The 23477-nt window shown below is 41.3% G+C and overlaps 1 protein-coding gene across 2 annotated transcripts; it reads left to right on the plus strand.

Moving 5' to 3' along the window:
- Positions 1–6315: 6315 nt before the first annotated feature.
- On the plus strand, positions 6316–17755 carry LOC123096679 (clathrin heavy chain 1). Of its 2 annotated transcripts, none has more exons than XM_044518432.1 (30): positions 6316–6576; positions 6730–6934; positions 8091–8179; positions 8295–8373; positions 8492–8619; positions 9040–9141; positions 9225–9333; positions 9517–9596; positions 9679–9906; positions 9993–10058; positions 10587–10703; positions 11054–11251; positions 11368–11484; positions 11579–11638; positions 11763–11849; positions 11924–12007; positions 12561–12695; positions 12774–12836; positions 12908–13012; positions 13108–13220; positions 13306–13558; positions 13644–13780; positions 13863–14141; positions 14255–15257; positions 15378–15863; positions 15980–16150; positions 16233–16418; positions 16734–16856; positions 16938–17048; positions 17135–17755. In XM_044518432.1, exons 1-30 carry the CDS (start codon positions 6532–6534, stop codon positions 17324–17326), a joined length of 5151 nt encoding a protein of 1716 aa, XP_044374367.1. In that variant the 5' UTR covers positions 6316–6531; the 3' UTR covers positions 17327–17755. The 2 variants fall into 2 exon arrangements, with proteins under 2 accessions (XP_044374367.1, XP_044374368.1); XM_044518433.1 differs by having other exon boundaries at positions 9043–9141.
- The last annotated feature ends 5722 nt before the right edge of the window (positions 17756–23477 follow it).

A 23477-nucleotide genomic window follows, 5' to 3' on the forward strand; every position in this document is an offset into this window, starting at 1 on the left:
ATCCACCGGCTCGATCGATCGGGGTCATGTTCATCCAGCGGCAACGGCCTCTACTACCACGGGGTGTTCATCCAACCCCCACCAGGAATTGTTCATCCAAACCCCCCAACAACGCTCACTGTTCATCAAGAGGCATCATCGATCGGCTTCAGTTAGCAGCAGTAGCGAAGGAATCACTCGGGTTCAGTTAACAGCAAGGGATCGATCGATCGCTCGGGTTCAGTAACGTGTAGCCTGCAGTGCAATCGCTCGGGTTCAGTTAGAGCCCAACGCCTCACACCCACGCGCCGTGTATGAGAGAAACGCGCATCGCTTGGCCCCCGACCACCCATTGTAACCGGGAACTCCCCGATATTTTCCTCGCCCTCGCTTCTATCACGATTTTCTCCATCATGGACGGCCCAAAGAATGTCATGTAGCTGCGTCTCCGGCCCGCCCAAGACGAAAAGCCCATTTTCTGTCATGATTTTTTGTCATAGAAGTAGGAGCCCACCACATCTATGATGATACTGGGTTTTGTCACAATTATCGTCATAGAAGTGTCATAAGCATGACAGAAAAAATTCGTTCTGCCCAAAATGTCACGGATGTGTCTTTTTTTTGTAGTGTGGTGGTCATGCAATCATGCGCCCATGCATGTCTTCGCATCAATCACTCAAGCTCATGTCTCTTTCCTCGCTTGGAAGTACAACTCTATCCTCCTCACAAGTATCATCTTCCTCTATCTAACTACTCCCTAATCTCTACCGCCTCCCAATATTTGTTGAATGTCCACGGCCTCCTGATGCTTTTGTTGGGTGAAGTTTTAGTATGTACTTCCATTAGAAGGTTAAATATCTTCTTTTTTGTTTATGCAGCAGGTACTACAACCTGCCATGTTGCAGTCGTCAACCAACTTTAATCTTCTACCTTCCCATGTTTGGTTCTGCATGAATTTCTAATCCATGTCACCGTGGTATTATCTTATCAAATCCAAGCAGTTTGCAGCTCCATTTGTTTTTGCAGAATTTTCTTATCTACATCGACAAGATATCTTATCTCCTCTACCACTTATACAGGTTGCGCATCTGCCACTATCTGTCCAAGGAAATGAGCGACATAAATGTTGAATCTGGTGCCTGATATGCTTTGTTGGACTATCTGCTTCTCTTTTCTTATGATTATGAACTGGTATGTTTTTGCATGACAAAATGAGATAATATGTATGCTGATTTTCGAGTTATATGTCTGCCTATGTTGATGCAGTTTTGGATCAAATCGTATATTTATCCTACATCTATATATTTATACCAATTGGTATTTTTCTTTGCAACCAACAATTCTTTCTGATGCTTACCATTGCGTTTGCAGCTCGGATATTTTTTGTGTTTTGAAGTTTTGACTTCTATAAATAGACCATGATATAGTTGTTGTTGTGATAGTAAATTTCATCTTGAACGCCATGAAGTTACATCAGGTGATTTATATTTGCTATATTTAACTTAGATTTTACTATGCAGAGATGAACTGATGAGTAAGACGAAAGAGAAACACAACATCATAATTCCAATATATATGCGACATTCCATTTTACTAATTGTACATACCTTCTTAAAAAAAATTCCATGTTAGTTATATCAAGGAAAAGGGCCATCCACAAATGCTTGACATGACACAAGGATTACACTGCATATCCTGGATCATTTTCTTAGTGTCTTCATAAACATTCATATTATGTCATTGCATAGAGTTTTTTTATCCGTCGGTATATGTGATAAAATTTCAAACTAATACCTTGGTGTTGTCGGTTATCATCACAAGTGTACTCCATCAATTTGTGTACCAATTTATCTGTTTCCAATATATGACCACGTATATGACTTCACTATAGTTTTAGGGTGTCTGCAAATGAGTCCCGCAGCAACGCGCGGGTTGTCATCTAGTACTTGAAACGTTGTAATTTGTTTTGTTCAAATTATACTATCTCGATGCTATGAGGTTCCATATTGTGCTATAGGTAGCTTGAGGGCATGAACATATCCTCCTATAAGAAAATTCGCACTTGTTAGAAATAACAAGGCCCTTACTGCTCTGTATGAGATAAATCCTTCCCACAATTTGAAAGCCTTCATGTGAGAATTGGTTCGAATATCAGATCACTGTATGTTCAATGTATGTTCATCAATATAGAAGAGTATGGCAACAAGCGGCAAGTCATTCCTATTACCGCATTACTTTCACTACAAATAAATTAAATTTTCCCAATTTGACAACTCACAAATATAAGAGTTGGCTTATGTAAATTTAGCTTTCGTGTTTTGTATCACCATAAATTATGAACATTCATACCAATCTACTGCCAAAATATACGGGCGCGGTAACGCGCGCCATCATGTTCTAGTCTACTATCATTGCTACGCTTTTATTATCATCTTTTCGCCGAACTAGTGCAACTATACAAATTACCATTGTATTTGGTGTGTTGGGGGACACAAGAGACTCTTTGTTATTCGGTTGCAGGGTTGTTTGAGAGAGACCATCTTCATCCTACGCCTCCCACAGGTTGATAAACCTTAGGTCACCCACTTGAGGGAAATTTGCTACAGTCCTACAAAACTCTGCGCTTGGAGGCCCAACATGAGTCTACAAGAACAAGTTGTCTAGTAGATATCACCAACAAGCGCTTTTCTTTAATGTGTTTTAGCTAGGCTTGAGATTTTAATGGTTTTCACATGAAAATAGGAATTTAAGAATTAAGAATAAACAAGAGCATCAAAAGGCATATATCAAGTTTAACCCACTTCCTATGCATGTGCATCTTACAAGTCAACAAATTATTAGAACAAGCAATCCCTAGCATAGGCAAGAGAGAATAATGCGAATTTAAAACTTTCAACACAAAGAGAGGTAATTTAGTAACATGAGTTTATATAACTTAGAATATTTTCCTCTCTCATAATAATTACATGTGGGATCATGATCCCACTCAATAATATAGTTATCACCTAGGATACTTTTCTCATGATCCATATGCACATAGATTGTATTATCCTCCAAAATAGTGGGATCAACATTAGCTAAAGTCACTACCTCTCCAAACCCACCTGTATCAATAATTTCATAAGATTGAACACTCTTTAAACATGTGTGATTCTTTCTACAAGTTATGACCTCTTCAAACCCACTATCAGTAGTATCATAATCATTGTGATAAAATATAGGCTCATCATTGGTACCAAATAAATTTTCAATGTCACAAGGACTTCATAATCATCTCCCCAATCATGATCATCATAATGACTAGTAGGCATAACAAAATCATCCTCAATAGTGCCTATTGACATATCATCACCATTAAGAATAATACTTTCATCAAGTGTGTAATTATTTGTAGTAGTAAACTTTAAGGTAGTTTCCTCCCTAAGATTCTTAGCTACCAACTTATCATTTACATACTTGAATTATGAATTTCATCGTGTTTATTCAAATCATATTTCACATTTGATTAGCATAGCCAACTACCCCATTGTTTATTTATTGGCCCAAAGTATGTAATACCTTTGAGAAGATCAGAAATTTCCACCTAGCACGATAAAGAAAAAGTAACTAAGCAAAGTAGACAACAAGGAAGTAAAGTAATGGACTGTAGGACCTATGATTGTGATGACAACTCCCCGGTAATGGCTCCAGAAAAAGGCTTGGCCTTACTGGGAAGTAGACAATAGCTTTCTTCGCTAGTGTTACCTTAACTCCCCGGCAATGGCGTCAAAAAAGGCTTGCTTCCTTTCTACTAGGAAGTTGTTGGGCCTCCAAGTGCAAGGGTTTGTAGCAAGCAACAATTTCCCTTAAGTGACCTCAAGGTTTATTGAACTAACAGGAGCTAAGCGATTACAACCAATTATCAATACATGCACACAAAAACAAAACATTCTCGTGCCCCCAACATGACTAGTGAGGTTGTGAATCTCACTACCTACCTTTGTGAGTTACAAAGGAAATAAAACGCAAGTGTGGAAAGAGTTGATAGAAATAAGCAAGAATCTAAAAGTGAGGGATTGAAAGAACGTTGATTGGGATTGAAACTTTATGGAGAAAATGGACCGGGGCCCATAGGTTCACCAGAGGTATCTCCCCAAAATAAAACATGGTGTGGTAACATTTCATAGTTGGGCAACAATTAATTTGTAATGTTTATGAGTATGACTATTGATGGCATAATTAACATATGGGTATCACATTTGTAAATCCATAGACCATTGTACAACTACATCTATAGCTAATACTCCCGCAAAACCGTTTTCTAGTGTGCATCTTAAAGTATTAAGTTAAAAATAGAGTATTGCAGTGAGTATGATGGCATGAAGTAGATGATATATTGTCTTCACCCTACATTCAAAGGACAACTGTGCAACCATCTTTTTATCCCTAGCAGCAACAACACAAAAATACAAGCCTTTTCCACTTTCTCTCACTGTAGTAGCTTGCTTGCACGCCTGAACCTTATACACAACTCCCTCTGAAGATCAAACCGCATACTTGGCCAAACAAAGAGAGAATAAATCGGAGAGCATACATGAATAAGTATACAACAAAAGAACCAAATAGATCGTAAGAGAATTCATAAATAAATCTGATCATAAAGTGACAATTCATCATATCCCAACAAACACACCACTAAATTACATAAGATGGATCAGAATCATGTAGGGCAGCTCATGCCATCTTTGCATTGAAAAGCAAGGGAGAGAGAACCATCTAGCTAGTGCTACGGACCCATAGTCCAAAGGAACTACTCACGGGGAATCACGATGGGCTTCAAGTTGACGCAGATGGCCACCGTAAAGAATCCCCCCTCTGGTAGAGTTCCGAGAAAGGCCTCCAGATTGGACCTTGAAGAAACATAGGTGTGCGGCGGTTGAAAAAATTCGGGTGCAAAACCCCATAGGGTTTTCGAAAGTATATAAATGCACAAGGACCGAGAGGCGGTGGATCGGAGCACTGGGGTGGGCCATGCGGCAGGCCCACACGCCCCTGGGCGCGTGGGGGCCACATACAACCTTCGTTATGTGTCGGTTACCCCTAGAAGCTTTTGGTCTTGAAACTCTCGCTGAATCTTTCTGGATTTTCTTGAGTTAGATAAAACTTATTTTCCCACAAAGTCCAAAAACAACAGAAAACAACAATAGTCACTAGGCACTAGATTAGTAGGGTAGTCTACAAAAATAATATAAATTGGCGCCAAAACTATGTCAAAGTGATAGAAATATAGAATGAAACAATAAAAAATTATACATACTTTGGACGTGTCAACGGTATTGGGGAGTCGCCACGCCATGGGATCTCCGATGAACCCGCCAAATAGTGCATCAAGCGCTCCGCCCCAGCAGGTCGAGATTGGTGATGACTGGTCTACTAGTGTGTGAACCCCAGAAGCTCCAACCACATGTCGACTAAGGTGAGCACCGTCTAGGGCACTGGCCCGGTGCCCCATACATCAAGAGGATATAGAAATATGTAGCAATGTGGAGGCCGAGGAGAGAGAGAGAGAGAGGGAGGACCGATGAGAGTTTTGCGTGCCCGTCTAGCCAAGATGCAAAGTGAGAGAGGGAGTGGTCGAGGTCGCAATCTATCCGTCGCTGCCATCGCCACTCATGGTCTCTCAGGCAGTGAAGACGACAATGATGACGTACCTAGGTTTTGCACCAAGCTCATCGGGAGGGTTGTCGGACGGTCACCCTGGGCTCTATGCGGTGACACAACCGAATTAACCAGGGGTCCGTTTTTTCTATAGGAATAGCTTCACAATGACATCCGACCCACTCGGTAGTTAATCACATAATTAGATATCTATCCGACGATAAAAAAATGATCAATACACGTGATCCGATGGCCAAATTCACTGAGTGCGTGGGATAGACAGAAGTGGTTCAGTTTACTGGCTTAAATTTGAAGGCCGATGCCAGATTATATAGGCATCTAAAGGCTTGGAGCGACTTATGACCCAATGACCAAAATGTTGGTGATGGTGCTCAATTTTAATTGTCCTATATATATTGTGAAATGCTTTATGGTTCATTGTTAATATTTTTTTTTGACACCATACATCTCTTAAGTTGTTATCATTCACCACTGGCTAAAGAACTCTCTCAACATTGTTAGGTAACTAAATAAAGTTACTTCTCCGTGGAGAACTTATCATCATCAATCAAAAAAAGAATCCCCTAAAAAATCAATATAAAAAAGATACTTCACCATGAAGAACTTTATTATCTGAAAGATACTTCGCCATGAAGAAGGTGCGTTGTGACTTAAATGGCGTTAGCAGTTATTCGAGAGATGGCGGAGGACTAATCGGGGAAACATCTCCAACGCACACCCTCCACCTCCACGACTAATTAAAATTCCCAAACACTGCATCGTCTCTCCCACGTTGGTTCCAACCCCCTCCTTCCCTCCCTCTTCAGATCCGATCTCTCCAACACACGGGCACACACCACCAGCCCTCCTCCGCCGTCTCGCTCCAGGGAGCTCTAGCCACCGCCGCCTGCCGCCATGGCGGCGGCCAACGCCCCCATCGCCATGCGTGAGGCGCTCACGGTAACTACAGCACCATCGCAGATACTCGTCCATCATTCGTCTCTCTCTTTCTCTCTCGGAAGTCAGATCAGATCTCTGAGGAGGGACTAGCTAGGCCTTGCGACTTACTGACTGGTACGGTCGCCATGGCGGTGGCTTTGTTGCTTGTTGCAGCTGACGAGCCTGGGGATCGCGCCACAGTTCGTCACCTTCACCCATGTCACCATGGAGTCGGACAGGTACATCTGCGTCCGGGAGACCTCGCCGCAGAACAGCGTCGTTATCATCGACATGGCCATGCCCAGCCAGCCCCTCCGCAGGCCTATCACCGCCGATTCCGCGCTCATGAACCCCAACACTAGGATCCTCGCGCTCAAAGGTATGTGCCTCGCTAGATCTCTATACGAGCTCTACGGGATCTCATTCTCATGACCGCCCGTGCTACAACTGCTGCCATCCTAGTCCAGTCACCGCGTCCTGGGATCTGGAATAGTTGGGCGACGATTTCAGCTTCCATCTCAGCTCAGTACACATATCTTGGGAGGGGGGCTACGGATTTGCTTAACTGAGATCAAGTTTTAGCTTGGCATCTGGTAGTTTTGCGTGTCAGTTGCATTTTGTGCGTGTGTTTTAGTAACACATTTACTGTTCGGATGATCTTGCGAAGTTGTGAGCCTAAATGTTGATATCGATACTTGCATTCTGCTAGTATGCAGAGCTCACAATAATAGGTTGGTCATCTATTATATGAAATTCAATGATAAATCTCGATGATTAGATGTGTTTTATAATTATTAGTTCAGTACATCCTCTAATGAAAGATCACACACCCAAAGTTTCTTTAGATTAAAAGTGAATCATATATGCTTATCAGTTCTCTAATGAGATCGTAGTTTACATGTGCTTGCGAGTGATTAGGATTCGAAGAATGTATCTATTATGTTGATAATGTTACCATGGCCAAAACATTGAATCCCTTCGATTGAGCATAGTTTGGTCCTAGGATGGGGGGCTGTAAGAGTTAATATCTAATTGTGAGTTTTTTTGCCGATGTTCTCATTGAATTGATGCCTTCTCCACAAATTGGCTCTACTGTAGTTGCTTACTATCTATTTTTATTAAAGAATTGCCCCCTTGTTACCTCTGCAGTTTGCTTTGGGTAGCTAGTTGTGATGGAGTGGAGCTTTGAATATAAAACTGAAGTAATTTGTTCTGGACCGTATACTAATCTACCCATTTGATGTGATAAATGATTATGGTGTTTTTCTGTCTAACATGCTTCTTTGACATCTCAAATGCAAGCAAAGTGATAGTGGCAAGAAACTGTTCTCTCATAATCAGTCTTACTTCAGTTGGTTAGGTTGGAATGACTGCTCTATACATCGACAGCATAGTGTATTGCTGCTATATGTTTGATTGGCAAATAATCTATAAGAATTGCATATTTCAGAGTCAGCCTTTACCATCTGTTCACCTCAATCTGAAAATGACGGAGTTTAGAAATAGCAGTAACAAGTTTTCGCAAAATTTTGCAGCCCAAATAGCTGGAACGACGCAGGATCACTTGCAGATCTTCAATATTGAAGCTAAAACAAAAGTAAAGTCGCACCAGATGCCTGAGCAGGTGAAGTTTCTAAGTCTTTTCTAGTTATCTAGTATATTTGGTAATTTTATTTAATTGATTATCTGCAATCTTACTTGACATATTATCTTACATGTCTTCTTGTCTACAATCACAGGTTGTGTTCTGGAAATGGATCACCCCCAAGTTGTTGGGCTTGGTAACACAGACATCTGTTTATCACTGGTCAATTGAAGGTTACTCATCTGACAAATCACAGCTGTTCTCTGCTGAAGCACCATTTCCAGATTTGCATGCTTTCATTGTTATGTATAGGAACTAAGATAATTATTGCTTGCTGATGTTGGAACGCAGGAGATTCTGAACCCACCAAGATGTTTGATAGGACAGCTAATCTGGCCAATAATCAGATTATTAACTACCGTTGTGACCCGGCAGAGAAGTGGCTCGTGCTTATTGGAATTGCACCTGGTGCTCCTGAGGTATGCTCGCAAAGATCATTCTTAATTAGCATTATCATAACCTGATGCACTGTAATTCTGTAATTGAATGTGATATGATGATCAAAATTCTGTTGTGTCCCTTCCTGCTATGGTCTGTTCTGCCCCTCTGGTTGTTTGACTATTCTTGATGTTAAATGCTACTCCCTCCGTCCCAAAATTCTTGTCTTAGATTTGTCTAAATACGGATGTATCAAGTCACGTTTTAGTATTAGATACATCCGTATCTAGACGAATCTAAGACAAGAATTTTGGGACGGAGGGAGTATAAATTACGATTTCACAAATTTCCAAGTATCTAGTCTACTATGCTGAGCTACAGATGCTGCTGATATATGCACTAAGTAAATGGTACTTTGTTATGCATGCTTCTTAAATTCATGGGTTTTCTACTTCACCTAGCAGAGGCCGCAGTTGGTGAAGGGAAATATGCAACTTTTCTCTGTTGATCAGCAGCGTAGCCAGGCACTTGAAGCCCATGCAGCATCTTTTGCAACTTTTAAGGTATTATTCAATTAGTTTGTGGAGGTTATAATTATTAGTCCTCTTCTAGTGTTTGTCAACCGTGCTTTACTTCTCCTGTCCAGGTTCCTGGCAACGAGAATCCATCAACACTCATCTGTTTTGCCTCGAAGGCAACTAATGCTGGACAGATTACTTCTAAGTTACATGTTATTGAACTGGGGGCCCAGCCAGGTTTGCATAAAGAGCCACCATGTTCTGTTTTTGATTTATCATTATTTCTGCATTCCAGTCTTGTAAATGTGGCAGTATGTCATCTATCCACCGATGTTTTTCCTTACAGGCTACCCTTTCCAAGTGATTTTTCTTTTCTGTTCAAAGTTCTTCTTTTTTACCTTTCCAAATCATTTATTGCAGGGAAACCTGGTTTTTCCAAGAAGCAAGCCGATCTCTTCTTCCCACCAGATTTTCAGGATGATTTTCCTGTAGCCATGCAGGTGTATATATTTTAGGTCCCACATGTAGTATACCCTGTTAGATATCACATATATCTAACTCGTTTTATCTTCTTTATTACAGATCTCTCAAAAGTATGGACTTGTTTATGTAATTACGAAGCTTGGCCTTTTGTTTGTGTATGACTTGGAAACTGCTGCAGCAGTTTATAGAAATAGAATCAGTCCAGATCCTATATTCTTGACAGCAGAGTCTTCTACAACTGGTGGATTTTATGCCATCAACAGAAGAGGGCAGGTCTTACATGCCACAGTTAATGATGCGACTGTTGTGCCTTTTGTCAGCGGCCAAGTATGATTCTGGCATTTCATAAATTCTCTGCTGATGCATACTGTAGATATTCATTTTAAATTTCCAATACATTTTGGTTCATGCAGTTAAATAACCTTGAGCTAGCTGTGAATCTTGCCAAAAGAGCTAACCTTCCTGGGGCGGAGAACTTGGTAAGCTCCATAACTACTATGCTTTTTTTGAATGATGTTCACATTTGTAGAATTTGCTTGATTGTATCCTTGCTTCTATTTTTGCATGTCTTAGAACGAGTTGAATCAGTATTTCCTTGCCAGATCATTTAACTATGTGCTAGTATCATTATTTTCCATAAGAGTGCGTGCCGACATGCTTATGCAATTTTCTCAATGTGCACCTATGTTCCTGCCTAATAAGCACTTCTGAATGTCACATCATTTTTTGCTTGTATATCTTGTTCCAGTAACCATTTTCTGTAAGTGGAACGTTTATGCAGTTCTGAATGAGCACTTCTGAATGTACTAATAACTTCTAAATGTGCTTGTGCTGTGGGTATTTTAGTGGCTCACAAACACCACATGTCCCGTTTCGCTTGCAGTCATGTTAATGTTAATTCTTCATATTGGATTTAAAATTCAAGGAATATTTCATTCTTGCACTTGCCTATCTCATTTGACGTGTAGAGGGACTAACCACTACTTTTTTGTTATTCTGAATTGCAGGTTGTGCAAAGATTTCAGGAACTGTTTTCACAAACAAAATACAAGGAAGCGGCGGAGCTCGCCGCAGAATCCCCTCAGGGTCTTCTGCGAACCCCTGAGACTGTCGCAAAATTTCAGGTGCCTTCCTGTTCTTGTTGCCCATGAGCTGTTAATGTGAATTCACCGCCTTTTCACAGCTCATTTCCTACATTTATACTTTCTCAATGAGCCAGGCATTCTTCATAGCCCCAACTGTCAGAATTACAAAGTGTGCTTGATATCTGACCCTAGAGATCATCCTGCTCTTACGAAATTTCCAGCGAAGAGACTGCTGTGCTAAAATGCTTAGGGCTGTTTTTTCTTCTTTAATATAAGCCGATGGGTTCTGCTTACCACATAATAGAAATGTTTCATAGTTAATTGTTCCTCGCTGGAAAGTGTAGGTTCTTCTGCTTGTCTGACATGTGATTTGTGTTCATCAAATGCAGAGTGTTCCTGTTCAAGCTGGGCAAACGCCTCCACTGTTGCAGTACTTTGGCACATTGCTAACTCGAGGGAAGCTCAATGCTTATGAGTCCCTTGAGTTATCTCGACTTGTTGTCAATCAGAACAAAAAGAACCTTCTAGAAAATTGGTTGGCAGAAGACAAGTTGGAATGCAGTGAAGAGCTAGGAGATCTTGTTAAGGTAATATGGGTGCTCTGCTGTGTTTGTTGATTGCACAAATTTCATTGTGCGTCAGTAAATTTCATTCGGTGCCTGTGTCTGGATTGTTTACTAATCCAATTGGTACTTTGGTGTAGACGGTAGACAATGACCTTGCATTGAAAATATACATAAAGGCTAGGGCAACGCCTAAAGTTGTTGCTGCTTTTGCCGAAAGGAGGGAGTTTGACAAGATCCTTATATATTCAAAGCAGGTATATTGCGTTGGTACTGCTGAATTCTTGTTTTTGGGAGGTAGTACCCAGTTCAGCTTGAACATTGACTGTGCTGTCTAATTATCTCTTCCAGGTTGGATACACTCCCGATTACCTTTTCCTCCTCCAGACCATCCTACGTACAGATCCACAGGTAATAATGTTGTTTAAGGCCTTTAAAGACAAACTGGGTTGTGGTGAAACATTTAGTACCTGGTTGTGGGGTTTGATCTTTATATGACTTTGCCTAACTGTATATCCTATATATTCGCTACCAGGGAGCTGTAAATTTTGCTCTCATGATGTCACAAATGGAGGGTGGTTGTCCATTAGATTATAATACCATAACCGATCTCTTCCTTCAGGTAGGTTTATATTTTTTTCCCTTTTCCTATGAAATTTGGTTGTACATCCTGCCTTACGCGTCTTTTGTTAACAGAGAAATATGATACGAGAGGCAACAGCTTTTCTGCTGGATGTTCTGAAACCAAACTTGGAAGAGCATGCTTTTCTGCAAACCAAGGTCAGCATTTATAGTTTTTAGGCCCCGTTCGCTTCACAGGATTGGAAGACTTTCCAAAGGAATTCTGGATTCCACAGGTTGTCTTTCCTTTATTGCGTTCGTTTCAAAGGAAGTCTACAGTGTACCAAAGGAAATGCCTCCTGGCAGGATCGATTCCATAGGAATCAAAACATCTACCGTGATCTCTTTTTGGGCGGAGGCCCGAGGCAGCTATGGCAAAAGCTCAATAAAATATACAACGCCAAAGCAGTGGTTGAGGTGTGAGAGAAGAATGACTAGCCTAGAGTGAATAAAATATTGCCTTAGCTTTCCCATAGCTACTGCAATTACTAGGAGTTCCTACGTTCTCTTCATAGTCCATCCGAACGCATGTCGTTTGCTACTTTTCTCTCTGTCCAATTCCTCTGTATTGTACCTAGCTTCATTCCCTATTCCTCCATATTTTCACGTTCCTGTGATTTAGAATCCTCCAAAGCGAACGGGGCCTTAATTGTGAATCGTTACGATATAGACCTCCCTGTTACTCAGTAGCTTCTGTTTGAATTTATTTTAGGTTTTGGAGATCAACTTGGTGACTTACCCTAATGTTGCTGATGCCATCCTTGCTAACGGTATGTTCAGTCATTACGACCGCCCACGCATTGCTCAACTGTGTGAAAAGGCTGGTTTGTACTTGCGAGCCCTCCAGGTCCGTATCTTTGCATGGTTTTGGTTGTGATCTATCCTCATTGTCTTGCAGTTTAACAAGTCTTATATTGTGATACAGCACTATGCAGAGTTGCCTGATATCAAACGTGTCATTGTAAATACCCATGCCATTGAACCACAGGTTTGTTTTCTTCAGTTATGTTTGACTGTCTATTTATTATTATCTGGCCTTTTAACAACTTCCTTTCATAGGCACTCGTTGAGTTCTTTGGAACCCTTTCAAAAGAATGGGCACTAGAGTGCATGAAAGACCTTCTACTGGTCAATCTGAGAGGAAACCTTCAAATAGTTGTGCAGGTAATCTTTCTGCGTTCCTTTAACTTTCGTTCTTGTGGTTTTGTTCTTCTTTCTTATTGATTCTAATCATCTCCAATCCTGCAACACATCTGAAGGCCGCCAAAGAATACTCTGAGCAGCTAGGTGTCGATGGTTGCATAAAACTATTTGAGCAATTTAAATCTTATGAGGGCCTGTACTTTTTCTTGGGATCCTATTTGAGCTCCAGGTATTTACCCCAGTTGATGATATCTTTCAACCATTGTTTTCTTAATGTAGCACACTTAAACATTATATTTCTTTACATCCAACAGTGAGGATCCAGATATCCACTTCAAGTACATAGAATCAGCTGCAAGGACTGGACAAATCAAAGAAGTTGAGCGTGTAACCAGAGAGTCTAATTTCTATGATGCTGAGAAGACAAAGAACTTTCTGATGGAAGCAAAACTACCTGATGCCCGACCACTGATTAATGTTTGTGACCGCTTTGGTTTTGTTCCAGATCTAACTCACTATCTGTACACGAATAACATGCTCAGGTATATTGAAGGCTATGTACAGAAGGTATGTACTCTTCAAACTTAGTTTATCTTAGTACTTCTGATATACTCATTATATTAATGGCTATTTCCCTTTATCTGGTTTGTAGGTTAACCCTGGGAATGCTCCATTGGTAGTGGGGCAGCTACTTGATGATGAGTGCCCTGAAGATTTCATTAAGGGTTTGATTCTATCTGTCCGCTCTCTCCTTCCTGTTGAGCCACTAGTTGACGAGTGCGAGAAGAGGTTTCATTCTAATCATTGTCTCTGTACATTTTCCACATGCCTGCCTTTTTAGCTGGTCTCATTTCTTTGATCTTTTAATCAGGAACCGCTTACGTCTGCTTACACAATTCTTGGAGCACTTAGTGAGCGAGGGTAGCCAAGATGTGCATGTCCATAATGCTCTTGGGAAAATTATCATCGACAGCAACAACAACCCAGAGCATTTCCTTACTACCAATCCATTTTATGACTCTCGTGTGGTTGGTAAATACTGTGAAAAGCGGGATCCTACACTTGCTGTTGTTGCTTACAGGCGTGGACAATGTGATGATGAACTTATTAACGTCACTAACAAAAACTCACTTTTCAAGCTGCAAGCTAGGTATGTTTATGGTTTATTGTCCTTTTGATGCCATGTAAATATGTTATTTTTCTGAATCATTATATCTGTTGCGTCATTGCTTACACGTTCAGTCCAATGTTTTGAGTTGTCAGGTATGTGGTTGAAAGAATGGATGGTGATCTTTGGGATAAAGTTCTACTGCCTGAAAATGAATACAGAAGGCAGTTCATTGACCAAGTTGTTTCTACCGCACTGCCTGAAAGCAAGAGCCCTGAGCAAGTTTCTGCTGCTGTTAAGGCTTTCATGGAAGCTGACCTCCCGCATGAGCTGATTGAACTTCTTGAAAAGATTGTCCTCCAGAATTCTGCATTCAGTGGAAACTTTAATCTTCAGAACCTGCTCATCTTGACAGCCATTAAGGCAGACCCATCCAGGGTCATGGACTATGTTAACAGACTGGACAACTTTGATGGCCCTGCTGTCGGAGAAGTAGCTGTCGAGGCACAACTGTATGAGGAGGCTTTTGCCATATTTAAGAAGTTCAACTTAAATGTTCAGGCTGTCGATGTTCTGTTAGATAACATCCAAAGCATAGAAAGAGCTGAAGAGTTTGCATTCCGTGTTGAAGAAGATGCTGTTTGGAGCCACGTTGCCAAGGCCCAGTTGCGTGAAGGTCTAGTCAGTGAAGCAATTGAGTCATTCATCCGTGCAGATGACGCAACACATTTCCTTGATGTCATCCGTGCTGCTGAGGAAGCTGATGTATACCATGATCTTGTCAAGTACTTGCTGATGGTAAGGCAAAAGGCAAGGGAGCCCAAAGTCGATGGAGAACTCATCTTTGCATATGCAAAGATTGATAGGCTCAGCGACATTGAAGAGTTTATTCTTATGCCAAATGTTGCTAATCTCCAAAATGTTGGTGACCGGCTTTACGATGAAGAACTTTATGAAGCTGCAAAGATCATCTATGCCTTCATCTCTAACTGGGCTAAGTTGGCTGTCACCCTGGTCAAGCTGAAGCAGTTCCAAGGAGCTGTAGATGCTGCTCGCAAGGCTAACAGCGCTAAAACATGGAAGGAGGTCTGCTTTGCTTGTGTTGATGTTGAGGAGTTCCGTCTAGCACAAATATGCGGTCTCAATATCATCATTCAGGTATATATAAGCTGGAAAATTTCTGCGAAGCAACAAAATTATGCTTCAACACATGTTTTTAGTTCTATAAAAAATCTTCACTTTTATATAGTTCGTTCTGATATGCCTTGTTTTGTTTAGGTTGATGACTTGGAAGAAGTGAGTGAATACTATCAGAACAGAGGATGCTTCAATGAACTTATTTCTCTCATGGAGAGTGGTCTTGGACTTGAGCGTGCGCACATGGGCATCTTTACAGAACTTGGAGTCCTTTATGCTAGATACCGCCCTGAGAAGCTCATGGAACACATCAAGCTTTTCTCCACCCGGCTGAATATTCCTAAGCTTATCCGTGCTTGTGATGAACAACAACACTGGAAAGAGCTTACGTACCTATACATCCAATATGATGAATTTGACAATGCTGCTACCACTATTATGAACCATTCTCCAGATGCATGGGATCATATGCAATTTAAGGATGTTGCTGTTAAGGTCGCAAATGTTGAGATATATTACAAGGCTGTGCACTTCTATTTGCAAGAACACCCTGATCTCATCAATGATCTTCTCAATGTGCTTGCGCTTCGCTTGGATCACACAAGAGTTGTAGACATAATGCGCAAGGTTTGCCTCAAAATGAATATTTAATGTCGTATATGGGATTATGGGAAGGGTCTCTATTGGTGTGTCTGTTTTATGTTCTAATCTACAAGTCTGAACTATTTTTATTCCTTTTACAGGCTGGTCAGTTGCATCTTGTGAAACCATACATGGTTGCTGTTCAGAGCAACAATGTCTCTGCTGTCAATGAAGCATTGAATGAGCTTTATGTTGAGGAGGAGGACTATGAGAGGCTCCGTGAGTCAGTTGACATGCATGATAACTTTGATCAGATAGGTCTTGCCCAGAAGGTACAGTAAATAAATAGACGAATATGTAATGCTTGTTAATGGTGTTATTGTTTTTATAATCAGTTGCTTAACTCTTGATCAGCTTGAGAAACATGAATTGCTTGAGATGAGGAGGATTGCTGCCTACATTTACAAGAAAGCTGGCAGATGGAAGCAATCTATTGCCCTATCGAAGAAAGACAACATGTACAAGGATTGCATGGAAACATGCTCACAGTCTGGTGACCGTGAGCTGTCGGAGGATTTACTCGTCTATTTTATCGAGCAGGTTAGTGTAAAAAACATTTTATGATTGGACTTCTTTTTTTTTGAATCAAGTCATGAGTACGCAAACTGTGCAATATTATTGGCTTCTTAGATAATTGCAGCAGATATTTTCTTTCGTGCTGGTTTTAGTGCCGTGATCACCTTTCTAAGATTCCCAATTCTGAGTGTTGCATCCTGTGCATATCAGCTAGCTAAGAGTAGATAAATCCAAGAAACATGCAAATTAAGAACTAATATGACCTTTATTGTTTTGGTAGACCAGTTTTGTCTGTGCAGTATTGCATTTCTAATCAGTAAGCATCTCTGACTATTGCAGGGAAAGAAAGAATGTTTTGCTTCTTGCCTCTTCATTTGTTACGACTTGATTCGTGCGGATGTTGCTCTCGAGCTTGCATGGACAAACAACATGCTGGACTTTGCTTTCCCCTACCTATTACAGGTATATTAAGTCCGTTTACATGTTTGGAAATGTTCAGAAACGTACAGTTTTGTTATAATAGCATTCTTGCTATGTATGCAGTTCATCCGTGAGTACACAAGCAAGGTAGATGATCTGGTGAAGGACAGGATTGAATCGCAGAAAGAAGAAAAAGCCAAAGAGCAGGAAGAGAAGGACGTCGTTGCTCAGCAGGTAATCTAAATCACTCTTCTTTTTGTTCAGTGTCCTGTTATTCGTTCTTAAGCAGTCAGCATGACAAGTTGTGTTTTGTTATACAGAACATGTACGCTCAATTACTCCCTCTCGCCTTGCCTGCTCCGCCTGGTATGGGGGGTCCACCTCCGATGGGCGGGATGGGTATGCCTCCAATGGGCGGGATGGGTATGCCTCCGATGGGTGGGATGGGTATGCCTCCGATGGGTCCTGGTCCGATGCCGGCATATGGGATGCCTCCAATGGGAAACTACTGAGTCGGCTTTTGAAGAACATAGATGATGTCGATTGTTTCAGTCTTTTTTTACACAGAGGGAGCATGAGGATCCCAAAGGTATCTTTCAAGTTGTAGATTGATTTGGGCTATTGGTTGTTTCAGTTAATATTCTTTTGGTACCGGGGCAATTTTGGCGAGCAATATCTCTAGCCGAGGTAGAGTAAATTTACTGGTTGCTATATATTATGATCGGGTAGGATGAGGATGAGATTAGGTTCCAGCTGAAGAATGAGAGGTGGAAGACTGGTACCATTTGTATAGCTTGTGTGATAAAAAGACTAGACATTTTGGGTGTACACTCCTCCGTGTTGGTGTTGCCACCCGTGAACATAACACTGCTTGTATGTTATATGTTACACTTTGTGTTCAGAGGTTTGGGTTTTGTACCTGGAAGAATGCTTTTGTTGAACGACACGGTGTATCTGTATTTGTATTTTGTTAATGGTCAGTAGTTCTCCTGAGCAAACTTGTATCTTTTGCTCCATTTGGACGTCGGATGAAAATATATATGACGGTGGCGATGATTTCTCGCCTTTACTGGACTCTTAACCAGTCGCGTAAGCTTGAAGTGGACAAAGATGGTACGTTCTTATGTGGAAGTTGCTTGCGAGCCTTGACGCGAAGAGCTTGGAAGTTCTATTTGTTTTTTTGTGAGAGAATGTCGCTATCAGACGCGAAGTATGATCCGTGACAAACGATCAACATGACTAAAGAGACTAGACGAGAAGCTACCCGCCAAAACTTTGATATCGGAGATTACCGTTCCAATGCTTGAGCGATCCGCCATTTGAGAATGAATCCTTTGAATGATGGAAAGACAATCTGAAGCAAAGATGGTACCCACAAAATGTCGACGGAGCGCCTCTGCTTCAGCTAATTCCGGTGTGGTGACCTCCTCAATACGCTCATGGCAAGCCAATACCGTTGTGGTTCCGGATCACCACACCAACTCATATTCGACGTGAAGACTGGAAAAGTACAACATCAATATTGACCATGAGTATGTCCACTGGCGGCGGTACCCATTGAGACGTCGACAGGTTTGAAACAATTCTGCACAATCAATTCCAAATACGTTCGTCGTTCCATCGACACGGCAAAACAACGTTTGGCGGCGCGTAGGACGGGCAACTGTCGCCTGCGCAGCCTTCGTGTCCGGTTGCGCCGCCTGTACGTTGCGAGCGACAGCTTAAGCTTTGGCGGCCTTGTAGAGTGCCTGCTGCTCGTTCCATCGACACGGCGAAACAACGTTTGGCGGCGCGTAGGACGGGCAACTGTCGGCGTTCTCTTCAGCAATCGCCTGCGCAGCCTTCGTGTCCGGTTGCGCTGCCTGTACGTTGCGAGCGACAGCTTAAGCTTTGGCGGCCTTGTAGAGTGCCTGCTGCTCGGCGATGAAGTTGGGGTCCGTCGCGACCATGGTCGTTACGGTCTCCTCGCTCGCGCGCTCACCGTACATTTGACCCTCAGCTAGCCGGTGCTGCTCGAGGAGGAACATGTTGTAGCGCTATTCTTCTTGCGCCTGCCGGGACGCTGACATAGACGCGCGTCGGTTGCTTCTCGGCCATGGCGGCGTTGAAGTGCGCCTATGCCTGATCCATCGTTAAGCCGACATGCACCGGTGCGGGCTCCGACGCGGAGTCGTCATCGGAGCCGGTCTCCATCGTGGGGTCATCGCCATAGACCTCCAGAGAGCTGGCCGGCATGCCGGCCTCTATCCGCCTGGCACGGCGGCTCTGCCATACGGCTGCAAGTGCAGCCATCTTGTGCTTCTGTTCCGTCGAGAGGCTCTCCCACAGAGCGTTCCTACTCGCGGTTATGGAGGATGTGGTGCACGTGAGGAGGATGTGGAGCGTTTAGGCTGTGGTGTGTTGTGAGCCGAGTGTGCCGTCTTTAAATAGTGGATGCCGGTGAGGCCAAGCGTCTTGGTGCGTCAATAAGCAAGCGCCAGAGTTGGTTTCTCGGCTGGCGAGCTTGTTTAATGGCGGCAAATGAAGGGACGAATATTGAACGGACGTGGTAGATATCCCGTCTCATCGTGTCTACTCCCTCTCTCTCAGTTTACAGGGCGTGCGCGTACCCCTAGGTCGTCAATTTGACCAACCTAATACAAGTCATATATTATAAAAATATATCAATATAAACTTCAGATGTTCTATTTTCAAATCTAATTTTTGTGTTACATAGTTTATATTAGGGCGATAAAATTGGCAATCTAGGTATACGTGTAGGACTTGTAAACTGAAACGGAGGTAGTAGTAAATGTCGCTTTAGCATTGAACATGCACGGACACCGGTGACGCGGCGTGGGTGGCGCCTTCGGTCGGTGAGCCGCTTCAATGTCGGCGCAGCGAGAGGTCACGTCCGCTCTGGGCTGGCGTCAATGCGGAGCGGCTGCTCTAGAGTGGCATGAATTCGGGCAGGAAGAGGCGCGGGCAAGGAAGGGATTTTGGGTGGGCCAGGGCAGTCAGAAAACGGGCGTGGCAGCGGTCCGGACGCCCGCAAATCCTCCTCCACCAGCTTGTTTTCGTTTGCGAGAAAAGCACGTCCGGACCGGTTGGCAGACCGATACAGACCCGCGTTGGATTGCAAAACACGTCCGGACCGTTCGGTCAGGAGGGTTTGAGGGCCAGTGTTAGAACCAACAGATCCGGAGACACAAACTCTCGGTCACTTTGTAAGCACCAAATCAAGAGTGCAGCGATTCGGTGCCCAGACTCATCTGCACCCGTTCAGAAAAAAATTCAAAACAAATACTAGAAAAATTTAAAAATTCCAATTTTTTTCCCATGGTAGACAATTTATTGCGTGAGGTTCGCTCCAAATTTTAGCTCATTTGGATATCTGAGCATCTCTCAGAAAAAAGACAAATTGGGTCAAAACAGTACATAAACAGTAAACTATTTTACAGACACTGAGTTTGTCTTTTTTGCCGATAGTTGCTCAGTTGTCCAAATGACTTAAAAATTAGGGCGGACCTCACGCATCAAATTGTCTATCATGGGAATTTTTTTTGGAATTTTTCTAGTATTTGTTTTGATTTTGTTATTCAACACGGGTGCAGATGAGCCCGAGCTCAAAAAATGATTTCTCCCAAATCAAACGTTATCAAGCAGAGGTACATTAAAGAAACTTTAGGACGTCGTTAACTGCCACACGTGTGGCAGGCAGGGAGACGCACCACACGTCTCTAATGCAAACAGATTGCCACGTCATCGCATGCATGCATGTAGGAATCTTTTTGGATTTTCAGTTTTTAAAATGTTTTATCTCTTAAACAAAAAATCCGATTGAAGATTCATTTTCACCAGTAAATCTCTCGCGACGAGATCTTTGAAACTAGATCCCATGTTGATATGTTTTGATGAATTTTTTTTGATTAAAAGTTGCCATGTCTATTGCATATGAGTTGCCATGGTGTTTACACTGAAGTTGCCATGATATGTTTCAGCTATTTTCTTCTACATTTAAAAGTAAATTTTGACATTTATAAAACGGGGAATTAAGAAACTAGACTTGCCATGAACCATAAACTAAAATTGCCATGATACATGCACGTAAAATTGCCATGATACATGCAAAAAATAATTTTCATGGTCAAAGTACCGGAGTTGCCATCATCAAAATACTAAAATTGCCATGATCTACAAACTAAAATTGCCACATGGCAACTTTAGTTTAAGCCCTATGACAACTGCAGTGTAAACATCATGGCAACTTCTGGGCAATTTTTTTTTGTCGAAACATATCAACATGGGGTCTAGTTTTGAAGATCTCGTCGAGACGGATTTAATGGTGAAAATGGATTTTTAGTTCGCTTTTTTATTTAGGAGATACAACATTTTTAAGCTGAAAACCAAAAAGATTCCTGCTGATGTCATCTATTCATACGTGGCAAAATGAGTGATGATGGAGGCGTGTGGGCGATGTGCAAACGCCCACACGTGTGGGCGTTAGCTTTTTCCAAACTTTATTTAAACCCGCAATCACCGCAACCACCTATCAATATCGTCGGACGGAAAAGAGGAGGGAGACCGAAGCAACGGTGCTTAGCAAAGCTCATGGCGGCGGCTCTGGTTGAGAATCCTTGGGGTGATTCGAATTGTGTTTTTTATAGGTATAGCTAGACATTATTGATCGTAGACCGCATGAACCGGTATAAAAAAGGATTATGGGATGGATCAACCAAAGGTGATGGATTTTTTTTGAGGGATATGAAGGTGATGGATGAGTGACTATGATCGATAGAGCATGGAACTAGTCGGGACACGTAATAAAACTAGATATTGGGCAGGCCGCAGGGGACATTGCATTCACATACTATAGGGTGATTCGAACTAGTGGGCCCGGCTGCAAATGCACCCGGGAGCCGAATTGATTTTCCGCATGTAAGTTGCCTAATTTTAAATTTAGGTAAGTCGATTTTCTATTGTTGATTCTTTTGTTCAGATTTATGTTTTTTTCCTTGTATTCTTTTATGGCTTCTTGAACCGATTTTTGACTTGTCCTCGTTTTGGGGTAAGTCAACTTTTTCTTAGGCTGAATTTTTAACTTGCCCCTTACACATTGCCTTTTCTAGGTGTTTTTGCTTTTGCTTTTTATTTTTTGGGGGATTTTTCATAATGGGTATTTTTGGATGTTGGATGAGTAGAATTGTATATACGCAAATATTATACAACATGCATGTAAATTATACTTTATATACTTATTCTTTTCATATTTAAAAAGTGTAATTTCAGTGCAATATTGTGTGCAATTTATATATATGTTGTTTATTTATACCCGCAAAAAACACTTCTTAAAGGGTAGTATTAATGCCATCGATTCATTCTTTCTTAGAAAACTTCATTATTTCAATCTTTAAGGGTAATACCAATGCCACTAATTCATTTTTTAGGAAACTTCTTTTTGTTGTTGTATTATATGCTTATTCTTGCATTATAAAAAAATTGCAATTTCTATGTAAATTATGTGCAATTTTTTCCATTATTTGTTTCTAATTTTTTCACTTTCTTTCATCCAAAAGAGTAATACCAATGCAACTAATTCATTCTTTCTTAGAAAACTGTCTTACTTTAATTTTATTTCCTTTCTACTTTAAGAGTAATACAAATGCCACTAATTCACTCCGTTATGAAACTTCTTTTTGCAAAAAATCCTCTAGTATATGCTTGTTCTTGTGTATGATAAAAAGTGTAATTTCTACGTAAATGGAGTGCAAAATTTGTCAGTATTTGTTTTAATTTTTTATATTCTTCCTCTTAAAGGGTAATACCAATGCCGCCAATTTATTTTCTGAAAAAACTTTATTATTTTAGCTTTAATTTAATTTTCTTTGTGTAAAATACCAATGCCACTAATTCATTTCTTCTCGGAAAACTTCTTTTGTGTGCGTAAATTCCATTATTATATGCTTATTCCTGCATATTTTGAAAACGCTCAATTTCGGTGTAAATTTTGTCATTATTTGTTCCATTTTTCATTTCTTCTTCTTCTGAAATGTAATACACATGCCACTAATTCATTCTTACTTAGAAATTTTTATTATTTTGATTTTATTTTAGTATTCCTTCCATTTTCCTCGTTAAAACTACACATATTATAGGCCTGCCTACGCATTTGATCATCATCCTCATATGAAGACTAATTGAACTCTAACTTCATATCCTATAAAAGACTCAGTTTGTGATGATGGTGTGTCTGACATCCGTCAATTCGAACCATCCGATCTGCATCTAACACATGTGAAGTAAGTGGCATTTTTGCAACAAGACCGCACCTCTCTTCTCAAATTTGGAGAAAATCTCTTCAAACCAACCACACCCCTCATCTCATCCAAATAGCCACAAAGAATACATTTTGAGTGAAACCTAACATATTTTTAGTGATATATACCAAAGCTAGAGTGTTTCTTCTTCCAAGTTTGTGAAGATGCATTATTATCCGTTGCAATGCACGAGCACATTGCTAGTATACCTAAATAGTTGATCCTCACTAATTCAATTACATTAACATGCAACTATGCCAACTCATCATGTCACCATGCATGCTTCAGTAACTTTAATCTCAACATGCAACTATGCCAAATCATCATGCCACCATACATGGAAAATTAATCACACCTTAACATGCAC

This window comes from Triticum aestivum, chromosome 4D (assembly GCF_018294505.1).
Source record: "Triticum aestivum cultivar Chinese Spring chromosome 4D, IWGSC CS RefSeq v2.1, whole genome shotgun sequence".
Classification (NCBI taxonomy): Eukaryota; Viridiplantae; Streptophyta; class Magnoliopsida; order Poales; family Poaceae; genus Triticum; species Triticum aestivum.